At 37.4% G+C, this 23,437-nt stretch overlaps 4 protein-coding genes and 1 long non-coding RNA gene across 6 annotated transcripts; 1 reads left to right on the top strand and 4 right to left on the bottom strand.

The window, feature by feature from the left end:
- Positions 1-4,274: 4,274 nt before the first annotated feature.
- On the bottom strand, positions 4,275-6,267 carry LOC120164029 (1-aminocyclopropane-1-carboxylate oxidase homolog 1-like). Of its 2 annotated transcripts, none has more exons than XM_039173799.1 (5): positions 5,630-6,267; positions 4,922-5,243; positions 4,579-4,850; positions 4,488-4,532; positions 4,275-4,455 (listed from the first exon to the last, which is right to left on the bottom strand). In XM_039173799.1, the coding sequence occupies exons 1-3, from the start codon at positions 6,154-6,156 to the stop codon at positions 4,599-4,601; spliced, it is 1,101 nt and encodes a 366-aa protein (XP_039029730.1). In that variant the 5' UTR covers positions 6,157-6,267; the 3' UTR covers positions 4,275-4,455; positions 4,488-4,532; positions 4,579-4,598. The 2 variants fall into 2 exon arrangements, with proteins under 2 accessions (XP_039029730.1, XP_039029729.1); XM_039173798.1 differs by having other exon boundaries at positions 4,276-4,458; positions 4,491-4,535; positions 4,582-4,850.
- A 1,157-nt stretch (positions 6,268-7,424) lies between these two features.
- On the bottom strand, positions 7,425-9,130 carry LOC120164002 (1-aminocyclopropane-1-carboxylate oxidase homolog). The gene is made up of 4 exons (XM_039173777.1): positions 9,090-9,130; positions 7,954-8,198; positions 7,653-7,857; positions 7,425-7,518 (listed from the first exon to the last, which is right to left on the bottom strand). Exons 1-4 carry the CDS (start codon positions 9,128-9,130, stop codon positions 7,425-7,427), a joined length of 585 nt encoding a protein of 194 aa, XP_039029708.1.
- Positions 9,131-9,368: 238 nt separating this feature from the next.
- LOC120164031 lies at positions 9,369-12,101 on the bottom strand. Its single transcript, XM_039173800.1, has 5 exons — positions 11,931-12,101; positions 10,051-10,165; positions 9,874-9,963; positions 9,686-9,784; positions 9,369-9,613 (listed from the first exon to the last, which is right to left on the bottom strand). Exons 1-5 carry the CDS (start codon positions 11,996-11,998, stop codon positions 9,512-9,514), a joined length of 474 nt encoding a protein of 157 aa, XP_039029731.1. The 5' UTR covers positions 11,999-12,101; the 3' UTR covers positions 9,369-9,511.
- Positions 12,102-16,433: 4,332 nt separating this feature from the next.
- On the bottom strand, positions 16,434-18,715 carry LOC120164001. Its single transcript, XM_039173776.1, has 2 exons — positions 17,917-18,715; positions 16,434-17,518 (listed from the first exon to the last, which is right to left on the bottom strand). Exons 1-2 carry the CDS (start codon positions 18,713-18,715, stop codon positions 16,434-16,436), a joined length of 1,884 nt encoding a protein of 627 aa, XP_039029707.1.
- A 3,443-nt stretch (positions 18,716-22,158) lies between these two features.
- Positions 22,159-22,892, top strand: LOC120164032. The gene is made up of 4 exons (XR_005519700.1): positions 22,159-22,263; positions 22,312-22,428; positions 22,579-22,749; positions 22,794-22,892. It is a non-coding gene; the product is annotated as an uncharacterized LOC120164032 (long non-coding RNA).
- Positions 22,893-23,437: the final 545 nt, after the last annotated feature.

Here is a 23,437-nt window from a genome sequence, read left to right as displayed (position 1 = left end):
GCGTTATTCACATTCTTTGCACTACTTGTTGCTGACTGACAATGGTGAACCAGAGTGCTATGATGAATCAATACAGGTGGAGGATTCAGTCAAGTGGGAGTCTTCCATGAAAAATGAGATGGACTCGCTTATGTCAAATCAGATGTGGGAATTAGCTGAATTACCACTAGAAAAGAAAGCGCTCCATAACAAGTGGATTTACAGGATCAAAGAAGAGCACGATGGGAGCAAACGCTACAAAGCAAGATTGGTCGTCAAAGGCTTTCAGCAAAAAGAAGGTATTGACTACAATGAAATTTTCTCTACAGTCGTAAAATTGTCTACAATCAGACTGGTGTTGAAAATTGTAGCTGCAGAGAATTTACATCTTGAGCAGTTAGATGTAAAGACAACTTTCCTTCATGGTGATTTGGAGGAAGAAATCTATATGAGGCAGCCAGAAGGCTTCATAGAGGTAGGCAAGAAAAACCTGGTATGCAAGTTGAAGAAGAGCTTGTATGGTTTAAAACAAGCTTCTAGACAGTGGTACAAGAAGTTCGATAGCTTCATGAGTAGCAGTGCTTTTACCAGATGACAAGCAAATTATTGTTGCTACATCAAGAGGTTCGACAATAACTTCATTATTTTATTGTTGTACGTTGATGACATGCTCGTTGCAGGCTCAAACATGCAAGAGATTATAAACTTGAACCAAAAATTGTCGAAGCAGTTTGCTATGAAGGATCTGGGCGCTGCAAAGCAGATTCTTGGGATGAGGATTAAGAGAGACACAAAGTCGGGGACTTTGATGTTATCACAGGCTGAGTACATCAACAAAGTACTCTCCAGGTTCAACATGCAAGATGCTAAACCAGTAAGTACACCTTTAGGTGTTCATTTTAGACTCTCCAAAGAACAGTCACCAAAGACGGAGGAAGAACGTGCACACATGGTGAAGGTGTCGTACGCCTCAACAATTGGAAGTCTGATGTATGCCATGGTTTGTACCAGACCAGATATTGCTCATGCAGTAGGAGTTGTAAGCAGGTACATGAATAATCCGGGCAAAGTACACTGGGAAGCAGTCAAATGGATCCTCAGATATCTGCGGGGTACCACAAACAAAGCACTTTGTTTCAAAGGTGGAGATACTATACTGACAGGCTATGTAGATGCTGACTTAGCCGGAAATGTTGACATCAAAAGGAGCACTACAGGGTATGTCTATACTCTAGGAGGAACTGCAGTGAGTTGGGTTTCTCAACTACAGAAGATAGTTGCTCTCTCCACAACTGAAGCAAAATATGTCGCTGTTACGGAAGCTAGCAAGGAGATGGTTTGGCTCCAAAGTTTCTTGGAAGAGTTAGGCAAGAAACAAGAAAAAATGTCTTGTATTGTGACACTCAAAGTGCTATCCATCTAGCGAAGAATCCGTTTTTTCATTCCAGGACGAAGCACATCCTGTCTCTTCTGGAAGATGGGATTTTGAAACTTGAAAAGATTAGTGGAGCTCAAAATCCAGCAGACATGTTGACAAAGACAGTGACCATGGACAAACTGAAGTTGTGTTCAGCTTCAGTTGGCATGCTAGAATAACAAGACTTGAAATGATGCTTCATTGATCGAGGTGTGAAGAAAGATTAAAATCAGTCTTCAAGTGGGAGATTGTTAGAAAAGTCAGCAAAGGAGGCTTGTTTTTTCAAAAATAGGGGGCTGAAGATTCAAGGGGCTGAAGATTTTCAACAAAGGGGGCATCGATTTTTTAATTAAAATGAAAATAGGGTTAATTACAAGATTAGTCCATAAGGCTCAACTATAAATACCCTAGCCCATTTAGCTTCAAAATCATCCCTCAAATCATTTCTTTCTCCCAATACTAGAGAGTTTTCTTGTGAGTAGTGAGTGTTTTGTAAACACCTGTAAATTTTCTCTCTTAATAAAAGATCTGCAACAGTCCGGAGACGTAAGCAAAATTGGCTGAACTCCGTTATCAATTTCGGGTATTATTTTTCCACTTTTATTTCGCATTCTCACTAATCTGGTTATAGGGAAATTACTTGTTACTCGGTTTATTTCCCAACAAAATGTACTTTCTTGTCTTTTGACATTGCTGAAAAGAAACTTGGAGAGCTTAAACGTGTAACTCTCAAAGCTCCGTTGGTCTCCGCTGAAGACAAGGATGAAGAACTTAATAGGGTCAAATGTTTTGTGTGTCGGGAACCATTGTTAGGATCTATGCACTTTTCTCCTTATTGTGGGTTTAACCTACATAAAAAATGTGTTGAGTTACCTACTAAAATCAATCACCCCCTTCATAAGGACCATCCTCTGTTTTTACAGTTGCGCATTCAAGGTTTGTCTTGCAATTTGTGTCATCGAAGGCTACCTGTATTTGGATTTAACTATTCTTGTTCACCTTGTAAATTTGCACTTCATATAACATGTGCAGAGTTACCTCCTACACTCGATCTCCCCTGCCACCGTAAACATCCTCTCATTCTAGAATTCAGAAAGAATCCATCTTGTGATGCATGCAAAGAAACCCAACGCAGTAATCTTGTTTATCGTTGTTCATCTTGCAACTTTAAACTTCATTCCGAGTGGGCATCACCACCGCTTACCATTAAAGGAAAAACACATGAACACCCTTTCACTTTGTTTTGGAGACAAGCTTCATTCATTTGTGATGCATGTGGTCTTGAGGAAAATTCTATTTCCTATACATGTTCTACATGCAGCCTTGTAGTCCGTAAACAATGTATTTCCGTGCCACCCATAATCTCAATCCCTCGACATGAACACCCGATTTTCCACAAATATTTCCTTCAACCTCATGAGTTTAGAGATTGGGAGTGGAAATTTTGTTATGAAGAAGTGAAAGTTCTCCAATTGCAAGTTCATTGTCCATGTGAACTGTGCTTTGGAGAAAAGGTGGTACAAGGTGATTGAGGCAAAGCTTCTTGATGATTTGGCAATGGTTCCCAGAAGGTCTACCAATCCCATAATCTGCATTGAGAAAAACAAAGATGGAGAAATGACAAAAATAAAACATTTCAGCCATGTACATAATCTCATGTTGGAACATTGTGATGGGGTCAATCTCATGTAGAAATACTGTAATGGGTGTGTCCACCCGTCTCGGGTCCACTCTATCGTTGCTCGCAATGTGATTTCTCGTTTCTCATCCTTGTTGCAGATCATATTTTTAGAGGTGGTCTTTGTCGAAGCGAGTGCAACGGCTTCTCCTACAGATGCGAGGAGTGCGATGTTCAGTACTGCCTATATTGTGCAACGAGGAGCAACTCGGTCAAACATCCTGCACATGAACACCCTCTTTACTATGATCGTAATTATGAAGGAATATGTGATGCTTGCGTTGTTGAAAGGCGTGGTCTCTTCAGGTGTAAGAGTTGCTCTTTCAGTTTACGCATCCAATGTCTCAGATGTTGAAAGGCGTTGTCCTTATTAATAATATTTATAGTGATTGAGGGTCAATTCAAGTGATAAACAGTTTGATATTGTTTAAGTATGTTTTGAGTTTGAGACCTTATATATACAAAAAGTCTCCGTTGAGAAACTCATCCACCGACGCCAGACATACAACACGAGTCGATCTAGATTAATCATAGTGAAATCTTAAAACCAGGAGAACAATAAAAAAAATATTTATAATCGATGCTTTGAGCCAATAAAGCATATTCTAAATGTAAAATAAAATTTAAACGTCTAAGTTGCATTTAACAGCAGTTGTATTTCTTTATCGAGTATTTTAACTATTAAAAATTATAAAATATTCTTCAATTTTAGTTGTTGTTTTGTCCATACTATTAAAAATTAGAAAATGATCATCTAACTATTTATATATTCTTTTTCTATTAAAAAATTGACGGTTGTTTGAAATGAACCTTAATTTACTGACTGAGATATGAGATATGAAGAGGGAAAAAGAGGGATTCAAACTAGGGATAGCAACTCAACCCGAACCCGACCCGATCGGGTAAGATTTTTTTAAAAATATTCGGGTTCGGGTCGGGTCGGTTTTTTATGTACTGTTCGGGTCGGGGTCGGGTTTAGGGTGGAAAAAATCCGGCCCGACCCGACCCGAAAATATATATAATTTTACCCTATATATTTAGGGATAATTACAATAATACCCCTCTATATATAATTTTTTTCAATTAAGTCACTGTTTTTATTGAATAAAAATATTTTTTTTATTATTTCTGGTTGGGTTTCTAAGTCATATATTCGGGTCGGGTGAAATCTTAATTTCGTCGGGTCGGGTCGGTCACGGGTGGAGGACCCTTTCTTCTCGGGTCAGGTCGGGTGGCCCAAAAACCCGACCCGACCCATTGCCATCTCTAATTCAAACCCTTCGACATATATGGACTCAATCCCACAGACCACAAAACACCAAAATAGGGGGGGAAAGACAACAAGAAGAATCCAAATCAATAGAGACCAGAACTATGGACCAAAGATGGATGCAAAAGATACCATAAATATGAAAACATGCATGCATACATGCATACATACATTCATAGAATCTATTCTTTTTCTCTGACTCTAGCTAAACATGCAAAGACTAAATGCTTCATTTTTATTTAGAGGGAGCTAGTTCATATCCTGAAATGCAGCAGTGCAGAGTTTCCATCAAGGCCCTTGTTTTGGAAGTGAGCCACATATTCCATCACAGTAGTTTCCCTGTATTTGGGAGGATTATCTTCTGACAACAACTCCTTAATTGGTCCATACAATCTCGGGTTCAGATGAGAACCTGTGACGAAAAAGCTCGCCACCGACACTCTAGGTCCGACAGAGTTCGCCAGCACCCGATGCTCCACGCTCACAAGACTGTCGTTCGATATAAGCTGCAACAAAAAAATCAATCGGTCACATAGTTATGAATCTAATTGATTAATGTAATTCTCATAGGACTTGCCTGTAAAAGGTCTCCAATGTTAACTACCAAAGCTCCAGGGACTGGAGGCACATCGATCCATTGATTTTCATGAAGAACTTGGAGACCACCTATATGGTCTTGCAGAAGCACCGTGATGAAGGTACTATCAGCATGCTTGCTTGCCCCGATTGTCGATTCCGGCTGCGGACATGCCGGATAGTAGTTGCACAGATGACCTAGACCCTTTGCGCAGTCTATCTTCAACAGATGATCAGGATTCAATCCCAGAGCTTCTGATATCAACTCGAAGAGCAAATGACCCAAACTCATCACTCCGTCTGTGTACTCGAACATAATATCCCTATGCCAAAATTCATACATTTTACACTTTATATGTATATGTATATGTATATGTATATGTATATGTATATGTATATGTATATGTATATGTATATGTATATGTATATGTATATGTATATGTATATGTATATGTATATGTATATGTATATGTATATGTATATGTATATGTATATGTATATGTATATGTATATGTATATGTATATGTATATGTATATGTATATGTATATGTATATGTATATGTATATGTATATGTATATGTATATGTATATGTATATGTATATGTATATGTATATGTATATGTATATGTATATGTATATGTATATGTATATGTATATGTATATGTATGTATATGTATATGTATGTATATGTATATGTATATGGGTATACCTGAATGGTTCGGGCAACTCTTCCGGCCTAGGAGGATCAGGAGTCATTTTGCAGTAAACAGAGTCCCTCCAATTAGCTGCAGGAGCAGTAAGGAGATCGAAATTGGAATTATGGACAACTTTCTTCATATTATCACGAGTGTAGTACTGTTTTTTGAGCTCAACGTCTTGCTCGAAAAACCGACGTACACGAACCTTCATCTCCTCGAGAAAACTCACAGGAATTCCATGGTTAATGATCTGAAAGAAACCCCATTCCTTGGAAGCATTACGGACTTGTTCAACGATCGATTTCCGAGCACCACGATCCCCCTGCACTCCTTGAAGATCTATAACAGGGATACTGAACTGGGAGGCGCCTGGAACATAGGCTTCCCCGAAGGCATCAGGTGGCCGATGAAACATTCGAGGAACCTCCGAAACTCCGGCATCTACGAGGCCTTTGACACCGGCTTTTGTCTCGTCGAAAGCTTTGATTTCACTCGCTCGATCGTATTTCTGTTCGAACTGGGCTTCACCTGCAACCATTTTTTGTTCTCTCTTGTATTTGAATGTAAACAACCATGGAGGATGACAAACAAGGGAATTAAAATAAAAATGGTGGGGAAGAGAGCAACGATAGCAACAAAATGAGTGATGGCGACGAGAGTTATCCTAAACAGAGAAAATCCCATTATTTTGTTTTTAAAATATCAAAACATGACATAATTGGACCACAATTTCCACTACTGATAGTGATAGAGCAAGAGAAACCAAATCGAAATTCTATACAGATATATTTAATATATTAAATTAATATAATAAACGGAATAAAAGAATGTAATTAAGATATAAATATTTAACATATAAATAAACAAGAATAAAAAAACTATTTTTATAATTATTTAACAGTTCTTTTTATAAATATGATGAATTTATGAAAATAGAATATTATATAATTATAATATTAAAAAGGGTAAAGTGCGCAAATGGTCCACGATTATAGGATATTGCTTTATTAAGCCCCTCCACTATTATAAGTTACAAAATAGTCACCCGACTATTCGTTATGTTCCAAACCCACCCTTTTCCTTTAAAAATTGACTGTTGTTTAAGCTGGACGTTAACATGATGACTACGATATGATACTCGTTTGAGATTTTAGGATCGAGTTTTATCATAACACTGTCAATAAATTAACATTCAACTCATAATATCGTCCATTTTTAATGGAAAAGTACGAGTTTGGAACATAATGAATAGTTGAAGTTGAGTGACCTTTTTGTAACTTTTGATAGTTAAGGGACTTAACAAAGCAACATTATATAGTCGAATGACAATTTTGTAGCTTTTAATAGTCGATAGACTTACTAAAACAATATCCTATACTCAGCGGACCATTTGTGTACTTTATCCTATTAAAAGTTATTTACGCAATGATATTTTTATATAATTTTTATTAATATACTAATATTTTTATATCAACTTTAATAACAAATCATTAAAATTCATTATTCATAATAAAAATTTTGGTACGAGATATTAACTAAATCAAAATTATATAATTTTTTAAATAAAATAATAAGAGGTTCCAATATTTTACTTTAAAATTAATTATTATATTTACATATTATAAAATTAAGTAATTATAAGTAGCATATGATAATTGTTTAATGTACATTTCTACCTGACTTGCCTGCAAAAGATCTCCAATGTTAACAACCAAAGTCCCAGGTACTGGAGGCACATCAATCCATTGATTTTCATGAACAACTTGGAGGCCACCAATATGGTCTTGTAGAAGCACCGTGAGGAAGCTACTGTCGGCATGTTTGCTCGCCCCCATAGTCAAATCCGGCTGCGGACATGCCGGACAGTAATGGCACAGCTGACCGAGACCCTTTGCACAGTCTAACTTCAGCAGATGATCAGGGCTCAATCAAAGTCCTTGTATGTATATATGTCCCTATACCAAAGTTATACATACAAGTTACAGTTCATCATATCTATGCATATATGTATGTATGTATGTATGTATGCATTACCTGAACGGTGCAGGCAACTCTTCTGGCTTAGGAGGATCAGGAGCCATGTCGCAATAAACAGAGTCTCTCCAGTTAGCTGCAGGGGCAGTAGGGAGATCGAAATTGCTCTTATAGACCACCTTTTCCGTATTATCACGAGTGTAGTACTGTTTTTTGAGCTCGTCATCTTGCTCGAAAAACGTACGTACACGAACCTTCATCTCCTCTAGAGTACTCACAGGAATTCCATGGTTAATGATTTGGAAAAAACCCCATTCCTATGATGCATTAAGGACTTTTTTAGCGATCTCGTTGCGAGTACCAGGATCGTCCCTCGCTCCTTGAAGATCTATAACAAGGATACGAAACAGGGTGGCACTTGGAACATCTGTTTCCCCAAAGGTATCCGGTGGCACATGCAATATTCGGGGAACCTCCGAAATTCCGGCATCTACGAGTCCTTTGACACCAGCTTTCGTCCCATCGAAAGCTTTGACTTCACTCACTCGATCATATTTCAGTTCGAATTGGACTTCACCTGCGTTCCTTTCTTGTTTCTCAAGGTATCTTCTTTGTAGAAACAATCTTTGGCGAATGGTAAGCAAGGGAATGTGAATAAATAGATGGGAAAGAAAAGAAAAGATTTAAATAAGAGTTAATTACATTATATATCCTAAAGCTATGATTATTATTTTATATTGGTCCTTAAACTTTTGAATATTCTAATTTCATGTCCAAACCATGGCTCTCATTTTAAATTGGTCCCCCAAACTTTTGAATCTTACAATTTCATCCGCCAAGTCATCCAAATATGCAATTAGTTTCAGGCATAGTTTAACCTAAATTTTATTTTCTTCAAACATATAATAATATAACTTGGCCTAACGGTTTTATTAACAAAGCATGTGACTAATATATATGTATAGTTTGGGACGAAATTGAAATGTTCAAAAAGTTTAGGGACCGATTTGGATGAAGGTCATAATTTGAAGATAAAATGAAATGTTCAAAAGTTTAAGGACAAATTTAGAATGATAGTCATGTTTAGGGATGAAATGAGAACCTTTAAAAGTTTAGGGACTAATTTAAAACGATAGTCATAATTTTAAGAGGTGATGCAATTAACCCTTTAAATAATAATAAACTTTAGTAAGTTTAACTATTACGTTGTAATAATTCACTAAGTTTAATAATTATTTTGTAATAATTCGACCATTGAACAAGTCTAAATGGTCCAACCAATTTGGGATATTTGGAAAAACCAAAGAAATTTCAAAGCAAGTTCATCGAGTCGATCATTTTCAGTAACTAATCCGTGATGCACTAATTACAAGCAATGCTCACCTCAAAATGCTTATCAATGAAGAACAAACAATCCAGGAGCATCCACCAAGGGTTCATTTTCGAAGGACGGAGATTGCTTCGGAACGCACCTAAATCGACTGAAACTTCTCTCACGTCTTACCCCGAAGATCAGATGCGATAAAAGTCCTCGACATTAAACCATTATAGAGAACAGTTTTCGTGTTCTCGATCGTAAGCTGACTCACAGAAAGTGATTCAGGGCATCGAAATGACCCCAAAGTTAACTTGGTTTGGTATCTTTCTCATACATTGACATAAACAGGCACTACAAATCCAGGATTGAAGCGAAACCGAAAGATGCTGCAGATTTATAAGCAAAATTGTCAAACCCTTTCTGAAAACTAAATAGCAATGAACTTAACTTCGTAGTTAACGGTATCGAACAGTCCAAGTAATATGCTCTTTTTACCCTAATCTTGACAAATCAGAGCCATGATACAAGCACATTTATATAAATAGATATGTGGGTTCACCCAGGAAGACAGAGATCGAATGAAAAAACTAGATGTTCCTTTTCAAAATGTCTTTGTTTTTGGAGCCTTTTTCTTGTGTTGTATCCTAGGGATCGAGTTCTTCATGCCGATGAAGAAGAATAACGCCCCTAACAGCGCCAAGTTCTGGGAGCGGAAGTTTATCAGAAAAATATAATTTGAAATGAATCGCCGACAAAAATGCTATGAACTACTAACCTGTGTGAATTTGGTGAAAAGTATGCCAAATTCTTTCTTTTCAGTGTCGTAGTTGTAGAAGTCATACAAAATAGGAGTAACAATAAGCTGTTGCAGAACCTACACGAGTAGAATAGTGTAATACATCAGTTAATTTCGTTGATAATTGAATTACTAACTCAAAAGAATACATAAATCCATAAACGAACCAGGAGATAAGCTCCAATACTGCTGCCAAACGTGAAAAGGATGCCCCCGACACCTTTAAAGGCTACAGAAGCAGCAACTAGGTACTTAATCTGTAAATAACAGCTCCAAGTGATACGACTTTAGAAAAACATGATATATAAATATGTTTATCAGTGGTGAAATAAAGGAATTCTTACATCGAATTCTGGCACTTGCACCCCTGTATGAACTGACACAGTCTTTGCGAAGACGTTAAATTTTGGTTTCAATACCTTTGCTGCTGGCCCTCCATCAACTCCAAATTCATTGAACCTATACACATGAACACTTAATGTAAGAGTAGAAACAAGCAGGACACAACTTAGACCAAGTTCAAAATTACTGACTCCATATTTTAAGCTCAAACTTAGAAAACAGTATGATTGTGATCGAAAAAGAAGGCCCAAAGCCCAAACCTCTATCCTCTGCAGCTCTTATATCTCTAGCATATGTCTGACAAAAATTTTCTTCAAAAACTGCTAATGTATCGTAATGTATCGCATCATATCCAATATAGGCCAGTACTTAGGTCAACAGAACTAAGGGTTATCATCATACAGACTGAAGGTTCATACTCAAAAACGTCACAACTCGCATGCAACTTAGCTTGATTTCCATGTGTCCATTTAGTTAAACATATTGGTTTCATTATCTCAAATAACACTCCATGTATTAATTCCTGCTTTTTACAATTAAACGGACACATGTCAATTATTCGAAAGGCTTTTGGAATTTTAAACTCCACCATCATTGGATAGGATAATAATCTCGAAACTATACTAGGCAAAAAATATAAACTAGAAACTTATTACTATAGAGAGAACGAAGAATGTGTCAAACAATAAAACTCGATACCCCTAAAAGTCCTTTGATTTGGGAAAGGGATGGAAACCCTGCTTTGAGCAAGCGTTGTCAAGGGCAGAAAGTATAAAAACAACGTCTAATCTGAGTACAGTTAAGCTTCTAAAGAACAGTCCAGTTTATCTTAAAAACATGAATTTTGCCGGCCGATATGCATAATTTCCTTATGGCCTCGTATTAGTTGTTGAATGATAAATTGCTTGAGGCACTTATGTTGTCTAGAACAACGCCTAGGCATGCCTTACAACACGAAGTTAAGCAAGGTGTCATGATCCATCGCCATTCGATGGGTACCATGCCTCGTCGCGCAGGCATCACGATACCACAATCCGACTTACCTGTCAACGTGGCTCATTTCCGGCGTAATCCAGTATCGTCTTCTTTGGGCCCCACGAGTCCCTCAAGGTTTTGTCACCCTAATTCCCGTATACTCCTAACTCTTTGATTTGGGTAAAAGGAGATTCGAGCTTTGCTCTTTGAGCAAGTGATCATGGCCCACTAGAGCCGAATGCTTCGGCTCATATACTCCTACTCTTTAAAATCATGCACCAACCACATGAGCTAAGCTCGTGGTATTTATGAGACCTATAACTTATAATTTAAAAATCTTATAAGACATCATTAAGCACTTAATCAATGATATTTCTGCGTTACAAAGGGGAATTCAGCAAGCATATATATGACGGTAGCAATGCCATCCGAAACTATCGCACGACCGCAGTACACACAATGACCGCAATTGCTTCCACTAGGTCTACGACCACGATAAGAACAGCGCAACCAAAAACTAGAAACCGCAATTTAAATCCCTGATATATAAATATAAGTATATTTGTATATGTACAACTGCCACAAGGCTTAAACATCTAAGCAATTCAACAGGAACATCATCATATAATTTCACACTTTATATAAAGAAATTACCCTAAAAGACACCCTAAAACCCTAACAATTATCAATCCTTCTAAAGGAAAATCATTAAATCGACATAAATTAAACTCTAATTCCAGTTTTAACAGGTTGGAACAGCTCTGAGTTCCAAATCAGAATCAAGATCCAAACTCAAACTACCCCTCTTCTTTTATTTTCTCGAGAACCGAACAGTCACCATCAGCAAAACACAAAAAAGGAAAAAAAAGGAAAAGGAAAAGAAGTTTAGATCTGAAGTGAAACTTACTCTTGCCAAGCGGAGAGGATAAATATCGAAGCGAAAAGCACTCTTCCGACGAAAGAAACAAACCCCATTCTTTTTCGATTAAAAAACCTCAAAATTCGACGAAAAACAATCGGGAAAAACAAAAAGGTTGGTTTTTGAGAAACAAAATAAACCACCGTCTGAAAGGGAGACGAGATCAGTAAATGACTAAATTGGATTGTCGGTTCGGATCCGATGTACTCAAATCGGGTCATCAAAGATCCGGATCAGTTTGATTCTGATTTCAGTGCATTTCCACGTGCCCTAATCTATTTTAAAATAGGATTAAGTACATAAATAGTCCTACAACTATAAGGTGCTTCTTTATTAAGTCCCTCGACTATTAAAAGTTACAAAATGATCCTCTAACTATAGAGTATTGCTTTTGGAGTCCCTTGACTATCAAAAGTTACAAAATGATCATCCAACTATTCATTATGTTCTAAATTAATCATTTTTCCGTTAAGAAATTGACACTATTCTGAGCTGAACATTAACTTGCTGACTGATATGATAAAATTTGATTTAGAATCTCAAATAACTATCACATCATAGTCATCATGTTAACAACTAGGTTAGAAAACCTCTAATTTTTAATGAAAAATGACGAGTTTGGAACATAATAAATAGTCGGGTGACCATTGTGTGACTTTTACTAGTCGAATGACTAAAAAAGCAAAAATCTATAGTCATAAGACTATTTTATAATTTTTGATAATCAAATGACTTAATAAAATATTACCATATAGTCGGGAGACCATTTGTGTACTCAATCATTTAAAGTACATAAATATTATAATTTGTAGGACAAACTAGACATTAAGTCATTATTATTTTCATTCTGACATCAATCAAATCACGAAATTAACATGACAGTTTTAAAATATGTACAAGAACACAATTAGTCTATTAAATTTACAATTTCAATAAATTTGACCTCTAAATTTACAAACTTTGTTAATTTGGTCTAAAAGTTCGTACAATATAAACCAAATCTTTCCTTTTCACTTAAATACTTAAAATTTTCCTATTTTTCTTCTTTACTTTCCAAATTTTCAAGTCACCCCATCATTTCAACATATTAATTTTTAAATTAATATTAATTTTTTATTAATTTCTAAAACAACACCTTCTCTAGCACCTAGAATAAAGGAAATAAAAATCAAATTTTTTTTATAAAAAAAAAATCAAGTTTAGAAATAAACATAAACATATTTAAGAATCATTACCTTTGTAATGATAACTAATGCTTTATTAATAGCTAAGTTGAATAATTGTTATATTATTAGTAAATAGAATGGATCTAGAAATAAGTACACTACTAATGCATGACGATCTTGATCTTCTTCTTCTGCTGCTGCTCTGCATTTCACTGCCCAATATTACAAGAAATCATATGATATATTAAAAGGGTCAATGTTCTTCTTCTGCTGCTGCTCCTCCTCCTCTTCATTTCACTGCCCAAAATTACAAGAAATCGTATGATAATCAGGCTTTGCACAATCCCAATGGACAATATAATCACAGGCAGAATCTGCACATTCAAGAGACAAATCTCGACAAGACTTACCACAATTGTGATTTGTGGCAAATAGGACAAGAAAATGTCTTCTTTACAAAAGTTAGAGGATGCGGGTGATCCTCTGATCCCGTGTAAATGCTTCCTGATTTGATAAACGGATACCTTCCGAGAGCACAACCGGTATGAGCAGAAACATCACAGGTCGAACAACGATAGAACCAACTACTCCGGTCCCTCTTTTTTCTCACAGATGTCGCAATACAGATATTTTGAATATGTATTGACCTCTTTATAAGTAAGTGCAAATGTGTTCCTCACATCTGTGCCAAGCCGTGAGCGGTTGCCTTAAATATTGGATATGCAGACTGATGGTGCAACTCTTACATTGGAAGAGACTGCGCCTTTCGACATTGCATGCGTCGCACCGTCCTTCACACTTACAATCATAGTGCATAGGGTGTTTATGTGCAGGATGTTTGATCCTGTAGCTCCTCGTTGCACAATGGAGGCAATAATGAATATCACACTCCTCGCACCTATAGGAGAATCCGTTACACTCGCTTTGACAGAGACCACATCTAAAAATATGATCTAAAACAAGGATAAGAAACTGTTGACATCTGTGAAACCACAGCCATTTCTCCATAGGCGATTCGGCACATGTTTTGTGGAGAAAGAAATCGCATTGCAAACAACGATAAAATGGACCCGAGACGGTAGGACACACCCATCACAGTATTTCTCCATGAGATTGGACCCTTCACGATGTTCCTTCATGAGATTGACCTGTAATATCAGATCATGTAAATGGCTGAAATGTTTTATTTCTGTCATTTCTCCATCTTTGTTTTTCTCAATGCAAATGATGGGATCAACAGACCTTCTGGGAACCATTGCCAAATCATCAAGACTCTTTGCCTCAATCACCTTGTACCACCCTTTCTTCTCTAAAGCACAGTTCACATGGACAATAAACTTACAATTGGAGCAAGAGTAACTCCCATACTCCACTTTCACTTCTTTATAACAAATTCTGCAATCACAATCCCTAAACTCACAAGGCTGCATGTAGAACATGTATAGGAAACAGAATTTCCCTCAAGACCACATGCATCACAAATGAATGAGACTTGTCTCCACAACAATGTGAAAGGGTGTTCATGGGTGTTTTCTTTAATGGTTAGAGATGGTGATGCACACTCGGAATGAAGGTTAAACTAATTGCAAGATGAACAACGATAAATAAATTTATCGCGTTGGGTTTCTTTACATGCATTGCAAGATGGATTGTTTTGGAATGCTAGAACGAGAGGATGTTTACGGTGGCAGGGGAGATCGAGTGTAGGAGTTAACCCTATACATATTATATGAAGAGGAAGTTTACAAGGTGAACAAGAATAGCTTAATCCATATGGAGGTAGCTTTTGACGACATAGATTGCAAGAGAAACTCAAACCTTGAAAACGAAACTGTAAACAATAGGATGGTTCTTATGAATGGGGTAATTGATTTTAGGAGGTAGTTCAACACATTTTTTATGTAGGTTAAACACACAATCAGGAGAAAAATGCATAGATCCTAACAATGGTTCCCAACACACACAACATTTGACCCTCTTAAGTTTTTTATCAATGTCTTCAGCGGAGACCTAAGGAACTTTGAGAGCTACACGTTTAAGCTCTCTAAGTCTCTTTTTACCAATGTTGAAGGACAATAAAGCACATTTGACATGAAGGTCCAAATTACAAGAGCAATGATAGAGAAATTTCTCACAGGTCTTGCCGCAGAAATTGCAGATGGCTCTTCCTTTCTCGTATGGTGACTTTGGTAAGAGAACAAGAGGGTGATCGCGATGGTAAGGGTGGCGAATCTCCGGAGGTGCCTCGGCACATTTCTTGTGGAGGTAAAACTCGCATTCCGCGCAGCTAAAGCTCGAACCAGACACCATCTCCCCACACCTTGAGCAAGTAACTTTTTTGGTTTGATTGCTCGGCACATCGTTGAACACCATCGGGTGGTCGTGCCCGAAGCGTTGTGATCCCATCTCCATCTCCATGTCTCGAACTTTTGAAGTATGTTGCAAGGCAAGAGGAAAATGCATTTGAGAAGAGGCATAAAGAGACTAAGAACAGAATGGACAACAACAACTGAATGTAAGCGAACACAGCGGCAATAGAGAGTGACCGAACAGCAGCAAGAACCAGGTTCACCAAACCTGCTAAACACTACAGACCGCCATGACTCCATCGGTCTTCAACCCAGCACACAAATAGATTGTTATTATGTATATGCATGCATGCATCCATGCATGTAGCTTTTTATATACATCCATGCATGCAGTGTTGATTGTTGAATTTAGTGTTTTGTTGCTACGGTCCTTGAAACTATTGTTCCATGTTTGAATATTTACATAAAATAATAGGATTTTCTTTGTTTAGATTATCTCTAGTCCCCATCACTTTTTTTGTTGCTATCCTTTCACTTCCCCACCATATTTATTTTAGTTCCCTTGTTTGTCATTCACCAGGAATTGGGGACATGAATTGTTATATCAGAGCCATAACCAAGGTTTCAAATCGCGGTCGTGGTCTCGTTTTTGGTCATTTCGGGTTTACCGTGATTGTGGCCGTCGCGAGCGCTATTGGGTGCTATTGCGGGTGTAGCGGGTAACTCGGACGGCGACAAAACCGTTATATCGCGGACGAAATTGCGGTCGCGGAACGTGTTTTGGAACTCGTTATTAAATTGCATGAATCTAGAAACGAACACACTATTAATGTATCACAATCAATCTAGAAATGAGCATTACACAGTACTAATGCATGGCACGTCTTCTCTTCTTTCTTTTCTACTTCTTCAGATGATTTCACTGCCCAATATTACGAGAAATCATACGACATATTAAAGTGTCAGTGATGTTGATAAAGGGTTCATATTAACAAGAAAAGGGAAGAGTTCTATATTTAGAAATTAGCAAAAGAACGTACCAGAACTACGCAAGACGAATTCGGGACACTTCCCTTCGGAATACTTTCATCTGTTTCGGTTGTATCAAGTACAATCTTTTGGTTCTTCAGATGAGAAGGTTTTGCACAATCCCAATGGACAACATAACCACAGGTAGAATCTTCACATTCAAGACACAAATCTCGACAAGGTATACCACATTTGTGACATCCGGGACAAGAAAATGTCTTCTTCACAAAAGTTAGAGGATGCGGGTGATCCTCTAATCCCCTGTAAATGCTTCCTGGTTTGATAAACGGATACCTTCCGAGGGCACAATCAAGATGAACAGAAACATCACAGCTCGCACAACAATAGAACCAACGGTTCGAGTCTCTCTTTCTTTCACATATATCACAATACAGATACTGTGAATATGTACTGACCTCTTTGTAAGTAAGTGCAAGCAGGTGTTCATCGCATCCGTGCCAAGCCGTGAGCGGTTGTCTCAAACATTGGATATGCAAACTGATTTTGCAATGCTTACATCTGAAGAGACCACGCCTTGTAACATCGCAAGCACTGCACCGTCCTTTGTGATTACGATCATAATAAAGAGGATGTTCATGTGAAGGATGTTCAATCGTGTAGCTCCTCGTTGCACAATGGAGGCAATAATAAATATCACACTCCTTGCATCGATAGGAGAAGCCGTTGCACTCACTTCGACAAAGACCACATCTGAAAATATGATCTGCAACAAGGATGAGAAACCGTTGACAGATGTGAAACCACAACTGTTTCTCCATAGGCAATTCAGCGCATTCCTTGTGCAGAAAGAAATCACATTGCGAGCAATGATAAAATGGATTCGAGACGGGTAGGACACACCCATCACAGTATTTCTCCATGAGATTGGACCCTTCACGATGTTCCTTCATGAGATTGACCTGTAATATCAGATTATGTGCATGGCTGAAATGTTTTATTTCTGTCATTTCTCCATCTTTGTTTTTCTCAATGCAAATGATGGGATCAACAGACCTTCTGGGAACCATTGCCAAATCATCAAGACTCCTTGCCTCAATCACCTTGTACCACCCTTTCTCCAAAGCACAGTTCACATGGACAATAAACTTGCAATTGGAGCAAGAGTAACTCCCATACTCTACTTTCACTTCTTCATAACAAATTTTGCACTCACTGTCCCTAAACACACGAGGTTGAAGGAATATTTGTGGAAAATCGGGTGTTCATGTCGTGGGATTGAGATTATGGGTGGCAGAGAAATGCATTGTTTATGGAGTACAAGGCTGTATGTAGAACATGTATAGGAAACAGAATTTCCCTCAAGACCACATGCATCACAAATGAATGAGGCTTGTCTCCAAAACAAAGTGAAAGGGTGTTCATGTGTTTTTTCTTTAATGGTAAGTGGTGGTGATGCACAGTCGGAATGAAGGTAAAAGTTGCAAGATGAACAACGATAAACAAATTTACCGCGTTGGGTTTCTTTGCATGCATCACAAGATGGATTGTTTTGGAATGCTAGAACGAGAGGATGTTTACGGTGGCAGGGGAGATCGAGTGTAGGAGGTAACTCTGCACATGTTATATGAAGTGCAAATTTACAAGGTGAACAAGAATAGTTAAATCCAAATACAGGTAGCCTTCGATGACACAAATTGCAAGACAATCCTTGAATACGCATCTGTAAAAACAGAGGATGGTCCTTATGAAGAGGGTAATTGATTTTAGGAGGTAGCTCAACGCATTTCTTATGTAGGTTAAACCCACAATCAGGAGAAAAGTGCATAGATCCTAATAATGGTTCCCGACACACAAAACATTTGGCCCTCTCAAGCTCTTCATCGTTGTCGTCTGCGGAGACCAACGGAACTTTGAGAGGTACACGTTTAAGCTCTCCAAGTACCTTTTCAGCAATATCAAAGGACAATAAAGCACATTTGACATGAAGGTCTAACTCACAAGAGCAATGATAAATAAATTTCTCACAGGTCTTGCCGCAGAAATTGCAGATGGCTCTTCCTTTCTCGTATGGTGACTTTGGTAAGAGAACAAGAGGGTGATCGCGATGGTAAGGGTGGCGAATCTCCGGAGGTGCCTCAGCACATTTCTTGTGGAGATAAAACTCACATTCCGAGCAGCTAAAGCTCGAACCAAACACCATCTCCCCACACCTTGAGCAAGTAACTTCTTTGGTTTGATTGCTCTGCACATCGTTGAACACCATCGGATGGTCGTGCCCGAAGCTTTGTGATCCCATCTCCATGTCCATCTCCGTGTCTCGAACTTTTGAAGTATGTAGCAAGGCAAGAGGAAAATGCATTTGAGAAGGCATAAGCTATGACTTTATACTTTCATAACCAATTATTCTTTCCCATCTTTGTATCTAACAACAATCAGTAATTAAATCAGTTGATTCTATTGCTTTCATTAAAGATAAAGAAACAAAAGCAATCCAAACTTAATTATTTTCCTTGTCGACAAAGTAAAGCTTATATAAAATTATCTCTTGAATCGTTCCAAGAAGTGCCATTCTCCCCCCCCCCCTTCTCAACCTTGCATTATTTTAAGTTTGCAAGTTTAGGATCAGGTTCCCATATTTATTTACGGCTAAAGTTATTACAAAGTATTATATGTTCTATTATTTGATAATGAACGCTCAATCACTCTATTGTTGATATTCGAACCTATAACTCAGGGACGGAGCCAAAATTAAATATTGACATGGGCCGAAATATTAGACTATTTAAGAAAAATATAAAGACTTATTAGGTATTTAAACTTGAAATTCAGCATGAACCAAACAACCCTAGTGATTAAGGAATTGTTGTTATCCTTAAGGTCTCGAGTTCAAGCACGTATATTGGGGTATGAGCATTTATTGATCACCGGACTTTTTGATATTACAAAATGGTTATTAAATGTTTCAAAAGTTATAAAATGGTCATCAAATTATTAAACTATTACAAAATGGTCAATTTTTTTTATCGAATTATGAATGCTTCATTTAAATTCTGATTAATTGTATTTACATGAAACATTTGGATTGAACTTGGATTTTGGATTTAAGTTTTATTAGTTTTTGGGGATTCAAGGAAAACCATCTTAGAAGAGAAAAGATCAAGAGAAAGATTGATGCTTTAATACCAATTACGCAACAAACAATGGTTAATGATAATCTAATAGTTATACAGAAGGATGTCGGTCATAAAAAAAATAAAAGGTGAAAAATTTATGTCAATTTCAGAAGAAGTCCTAAAACACAATGTATATGTGTTTGCGGTAAACCCTTAACGATAGAATGATGAAAAAAGAGCAAAATTAAAAGTTTTAGTGATAAAATTAAAAATTCTAAAAGTTAGAAGACACCAAGACAGAAACATGTTGAAAGTTTTTTTTCTTTTCTGAAAGGGGCATTTCATATGTTCCCATTAATCGAAAAACATACGAAAACAAGGCTTCATTAAAAAAACCTCCCTTAACCTAATTAGAGGAAATGGAGTGTTGTATACTCACGTTGATACAAGTAAAAAAGAACTACATTCCTTTACACATGGGTCTCTTCCAAATCGACAGACAGCACCAACGATATTCAAAGAAACCATTGACTACATAGCTATATGGGGTATTAACACAAGTAAAACCCTAGGGGCCTAACAGCACCATTCCTATAATGTAGATACAGACAAAGAGTATTTTGAGGCAATCCTTCGGCACCAATCATCCATCTCTAGTGACCAAGTCGACAGTCTGCTTAAACTTCATGGCAAAACTGACAGAATAACACCATCGATATCAAAATAATTAAGACACCAATCCACCATATAAGGGCTCATGCTACTTGAGCTTCCACCGAGAACTACAAAGACCCCATTTGTTTTGAACCAAAGCCTGGATTGCTTCTTGCTCGTAACAGATTCCTCCAGTAAAGCCCCCACCTGAGCCAATACAACTTGGTTGTGCACCTCCATAAAAACGCTCAGCGCAGTCCTTTAATCGCTCGGACAGATTGAACCGGTGTTATAGTCTTCCTATCACCTCGGTTTTATGTCACACTTAAGCCTTATCACCGCCACAACTCTTATGCAGAGAGGTAATGAGCAATCGACATCCAGCCAAGATAAGATAAGCAATGCACAACATAGTGACAAGCCACCAATGCATAGTGTCAAGCTCGAGTCCAAGTCAATTCTAATTACATCAACATTGAATGCTCCCATTTGAAACCCTGTGAATCCTTCCTTCACAGTGTCGACGAGTCCACCGGTCGAGGCAACTATCTGCACCTGTAGCACAGAGATTGCTTATGCAAATTCATGAAGCCAAATCAGTTGGTTGCAGAAAATAAATGGCGATAAGCATTTACGGTTCCATATCGCATAGCGTGCAGCTGGATGAGACCACATGGTTCAAATCTGCTGGAGATCAAGATGAAATCGGCACCTAAATCATTTATTTAAATATAATGACTATAAATTAGTGTAAAACTTATTAGTTATACTTATCATAAGCGAATTTTGCCCCTATGAATGCCTATCTTAAAATATTATAATATGATCCAAAATTAAACCCAGTTCGTGTATAGGCTTTAGGCTTGGCTTTTCCATCCCAAAACCCCAAAAAGGACCCAATTGCATTTTTGGGTGAATAAAGGTGGTTAAACACCTATAGTTTTAGGGATGTTTTCTCAATAAACCCATCATGTACTTACCTTAGTGTTCTTTCACTATGTACTTAGACATATCTTCTCCTCCTCAAAAAAATCGAAGATAATATCAATAAGGGATGTTAATTCAGACTGAGGATTCAAAAAATTTAAGTTTCTGGATTTTAAAATTGTTATTCATCAGAGATTCAGAGTAAATAAATATAAATTCTTTCAGATATTCATTATTTGAATCTGTATTATTTGTGTGATATATATATATATATATATATATATATATATATATTGATCAGCAAAGGGAAAATTTATTTTTTAATGTGGGTTTTAAAACAAGATATTGAGAAGGTAGATAGGATTGCTTAGCTTTTGAATACAAGAGGGCAAAACACAGTACAGGGAAATTAAAGTAAAATAATAATTATTTCAAACATTTGACATTTAATTACCTCTTAATTATTTATTAATGTGGAATTTTTCAGCATATTCTCAAACAGGCCCTTGCATGGATTAGGTATACATAGTTAGTTAAACGTACAAAACAAAATTTCGTGGTCAAGATTGGAATTGAAACTTTTGTCACAGAACATTAAATATGATTTGTACTATATTTAAATATATAATATAGCTAGATACGTGAAATTTTATATAATTATAAGACATTAATATAGTTTTTTTCTTGCTTTTATGAGGAGACCATGAGAAGTTTGCTAACATAATGAAGACAAATATTCTCATTGTTCAGTGGAATGATCAATTTTTATAACATCTGTGTTAAGATAACTGAGTTGATATGGAGCTATGTTGGATGACCAAAAAAGCATGCAGATGCATGATAATATCAAAGGAAAATAAACTTTAGTTGGCACGTTTGGAATAAATTTTGAATTCGGGATATATTCTTTGAAAAACAAGAAGATACAGAATAGGAAATCCAACAATTACTGCCATCAACAATGCAACTGATCTTTCATCAAACGATGACATGAAAGAAAACATTACTACAAGAAAACATGAAATGAGTCGGTAGCAACTCTTTTGCATGGTACTCATCTATCTAAAGAGCCATAGATGCTCAGTTGTTGGGTATTAGCTGATGGGACCATTCAATTAGGGCTTCCCCATTGGAGGGTGTCCTGGATAGTGACCATAAGGTGGTTCATACACTGGAGGCTTCTTTGGAGTCTCATAGACCGGTGGCTTAGGCTCATACGTTGGAGGCTTCTTTGGAGTCTCATAGACCGGTGGTTTGGGTTCAGGTTTCTCTCTCTTTGGTGGTGTATAGACTGGTGGCTTTGGTGGCTTAGGCTCATACGTTGGTGGTTTCTTTGGATGCTCATAGACTGGTGGCTTTGGTGGTTTAGGCTCATATGTTGGTGGCTTCTTTGGAGGTTCATAGACTGGTGGTTTGGGTTCAGGCTTCTCTTTCTTTGGTGGTGTATAAACTGGTGGTTTAGGTTCATACGTTGGAGGCTTCTTTGGAGTCTCATAGACGGGTGGTTTGGGTTCAGGCTTCTCTTTCTTTGGTGGTGTGTAAACCGGTGGCTTTGGTGGTTTAGGCTCATACGTCGGTGGCTTCTTTGGATGCTCATAGACAGGTGGTTTGGGCTCAGGTTTCTCTTTCTTTGGTGGTTCATAGACAGGTGGTTTAGGCTCAGGTTTATCTTTCTTTGGGGCTCATAGACAGGTGGTTTGGGTTCAGGCTTCTCTTTCTTTGGTGGTTCATAGACCGGGGGCTTAGGCTCGGGTTTCTCTTTCTTTGGTGGCTCGTAAGTAGGTGGTGATTTGCCATAGGGAGGTTTGTAAACAGGAGAAGGTGGTTTACCGTAGTTGGGTGACTCATAGGTACCGAAAGAGGGAGTGGTGAGAGCCACCACTCCAAGTAGTAAAACCAACAAGTATGTAGTAGACATCTTGGGTCTCTTTGCTTTCCATGGTGCAATGAGAAGTGCCCTTTTTATAGTGCCAAAGGAGCCTTATGGTTAGCCATTGTGTTAGTTTTTACACCTTTGGAAATATAAGCTAGGTATTATTAAATCTTCCGCGTAATTCATAAATGTAATTTGGTCCAATCAGGTCCCACTTGGTTGAATTTTTGAACCATGTGCATACAAGGCCTTACTCACGATTGAACAGAAGTGGCTATACAAGTTCACTGTAAAAATTATAAAAAAAATGTAGATTTGGACCAAATCTGCATGCATGCAAAGACATCATAATCTGTTTCAACATGTTGGTTCTCTAGAAGTAAAGAAAAGAAAACGATGTAAATGATGATGCAATATATTATTATTATTGTCCTTATTTTATAGTATATTTTATTTTTGGAAG

Source organism: Hibiscus syriacus, unplaced genomic scaffold, assembly GCF_006381635.1.
Source record: "Hibiscus syriacus cultivar Baekdansim isolate YM2019G1 unplaced genomic scaffold, ASM638163v2 tig00111504_pilon, whole genome shotgun sequence".
Taxonomy (NCBI): domain Eukaryota; kingdom Viridiplantae; phylum Streptophyta; class Magnoliopsida; order Malvales; family Malvaceae; genus Hibiscus; species Hibiscus syriacus.
Note: the sequence above shows the minus strand (reverse complement) of the source record. Positions and strands in the feature narration are given on the sequence as shown.

What these genes read in the sequence shown, in the direction of transcription:
- LOC120164029 (XM_039173799.1), bottom strand. Translation starts at nt 6,156, where the DNA reads ATGGTTGCAGGTGAAGCCCAGTTCGAACAGAAATACGATCGAGCGAGT. An exon ending in GAGTTGCCCGAACCATTCAG is followed by an intron (nt 5,244 to 5,629) that starts GTATACCCATAT and finishes ATTTTGGCATAG; the next exon opens with GGATATTATGTTCGAGTACA. An exon ending in ACATTGGAGACCTTTTACAG is followed by an intron (nt 4,851 to 4,921) that starts GCAAGTCCTATG and finishes TTTTTGTTGCAG; the next exon opens with CTTATATCGAACGACAGTCT.
- LOC120164002 (XM_039173777.1), bottom strand. Translation starts at nt 9,130, where the DNA reads ATGTCGAGGACTTTTATCGCATCTGATCTTCGGGGTAAGAC. An exon ending in TCTGATCTTCGGGGTAAGAC is followed by an intron (nt 8,199 to 9,089) that starts GTGAGAGAAGTT and finishes TCTACAAAGAAG; the next exon opens with ATACCTTGAGAAACAAGAAA. An exon ending in GAGTTGCCTGCACCGTTCAG is followed by an intron (nt 7,519 to 7,652) that starts GTAATGCATACA and finishes TGCTGAAGTTAG; the next exon opens with ACTGTGCAAAGGGTCTCGGT.
- LOC120164031 (XM_039173800.1), bottom strand. Translation starts at nt 11,998, where the DNA reads ATGGGGTTTGTTTCTTTCGTCGGAAGAGTGCTTTTCGCTTCGATATTT. An exon ending in ATCCTCTCCGCTTGGCAAGA is followed by an intron (nt 10,166 to 11,930) that starts GTAAGTTTCACT and finishes TCATGTGTATAG; the next exon opens with GTTCAATGAATTTGGAGTTG. An exon ending in GTATTGGAGCTTATCTCCTG is followed by an intron (nt 9,785 to 9,873) that starts GTTCGTTTATGG and finishes CTACTCGTGTAG; the next exon opens with GTTCTGCAACAGCTTATTGT.
- LOC120164001 (XM_039173776.1), bottom strand. Translation starts at nt 18,715, where the DNA reads ATGGACATGGAGATGGGATCACAAAGCTTCGGGCACGACCATCCGATG. An exon ending in ATGCAAAGAAACCCAACGCG is followed by an intron (nt 17,519 to 17,916) that starts GTAAATTTGTTT and finishes CTTTGGAGAAAG; the next exon opens with GGTGGTACAAGGTGATTGAG.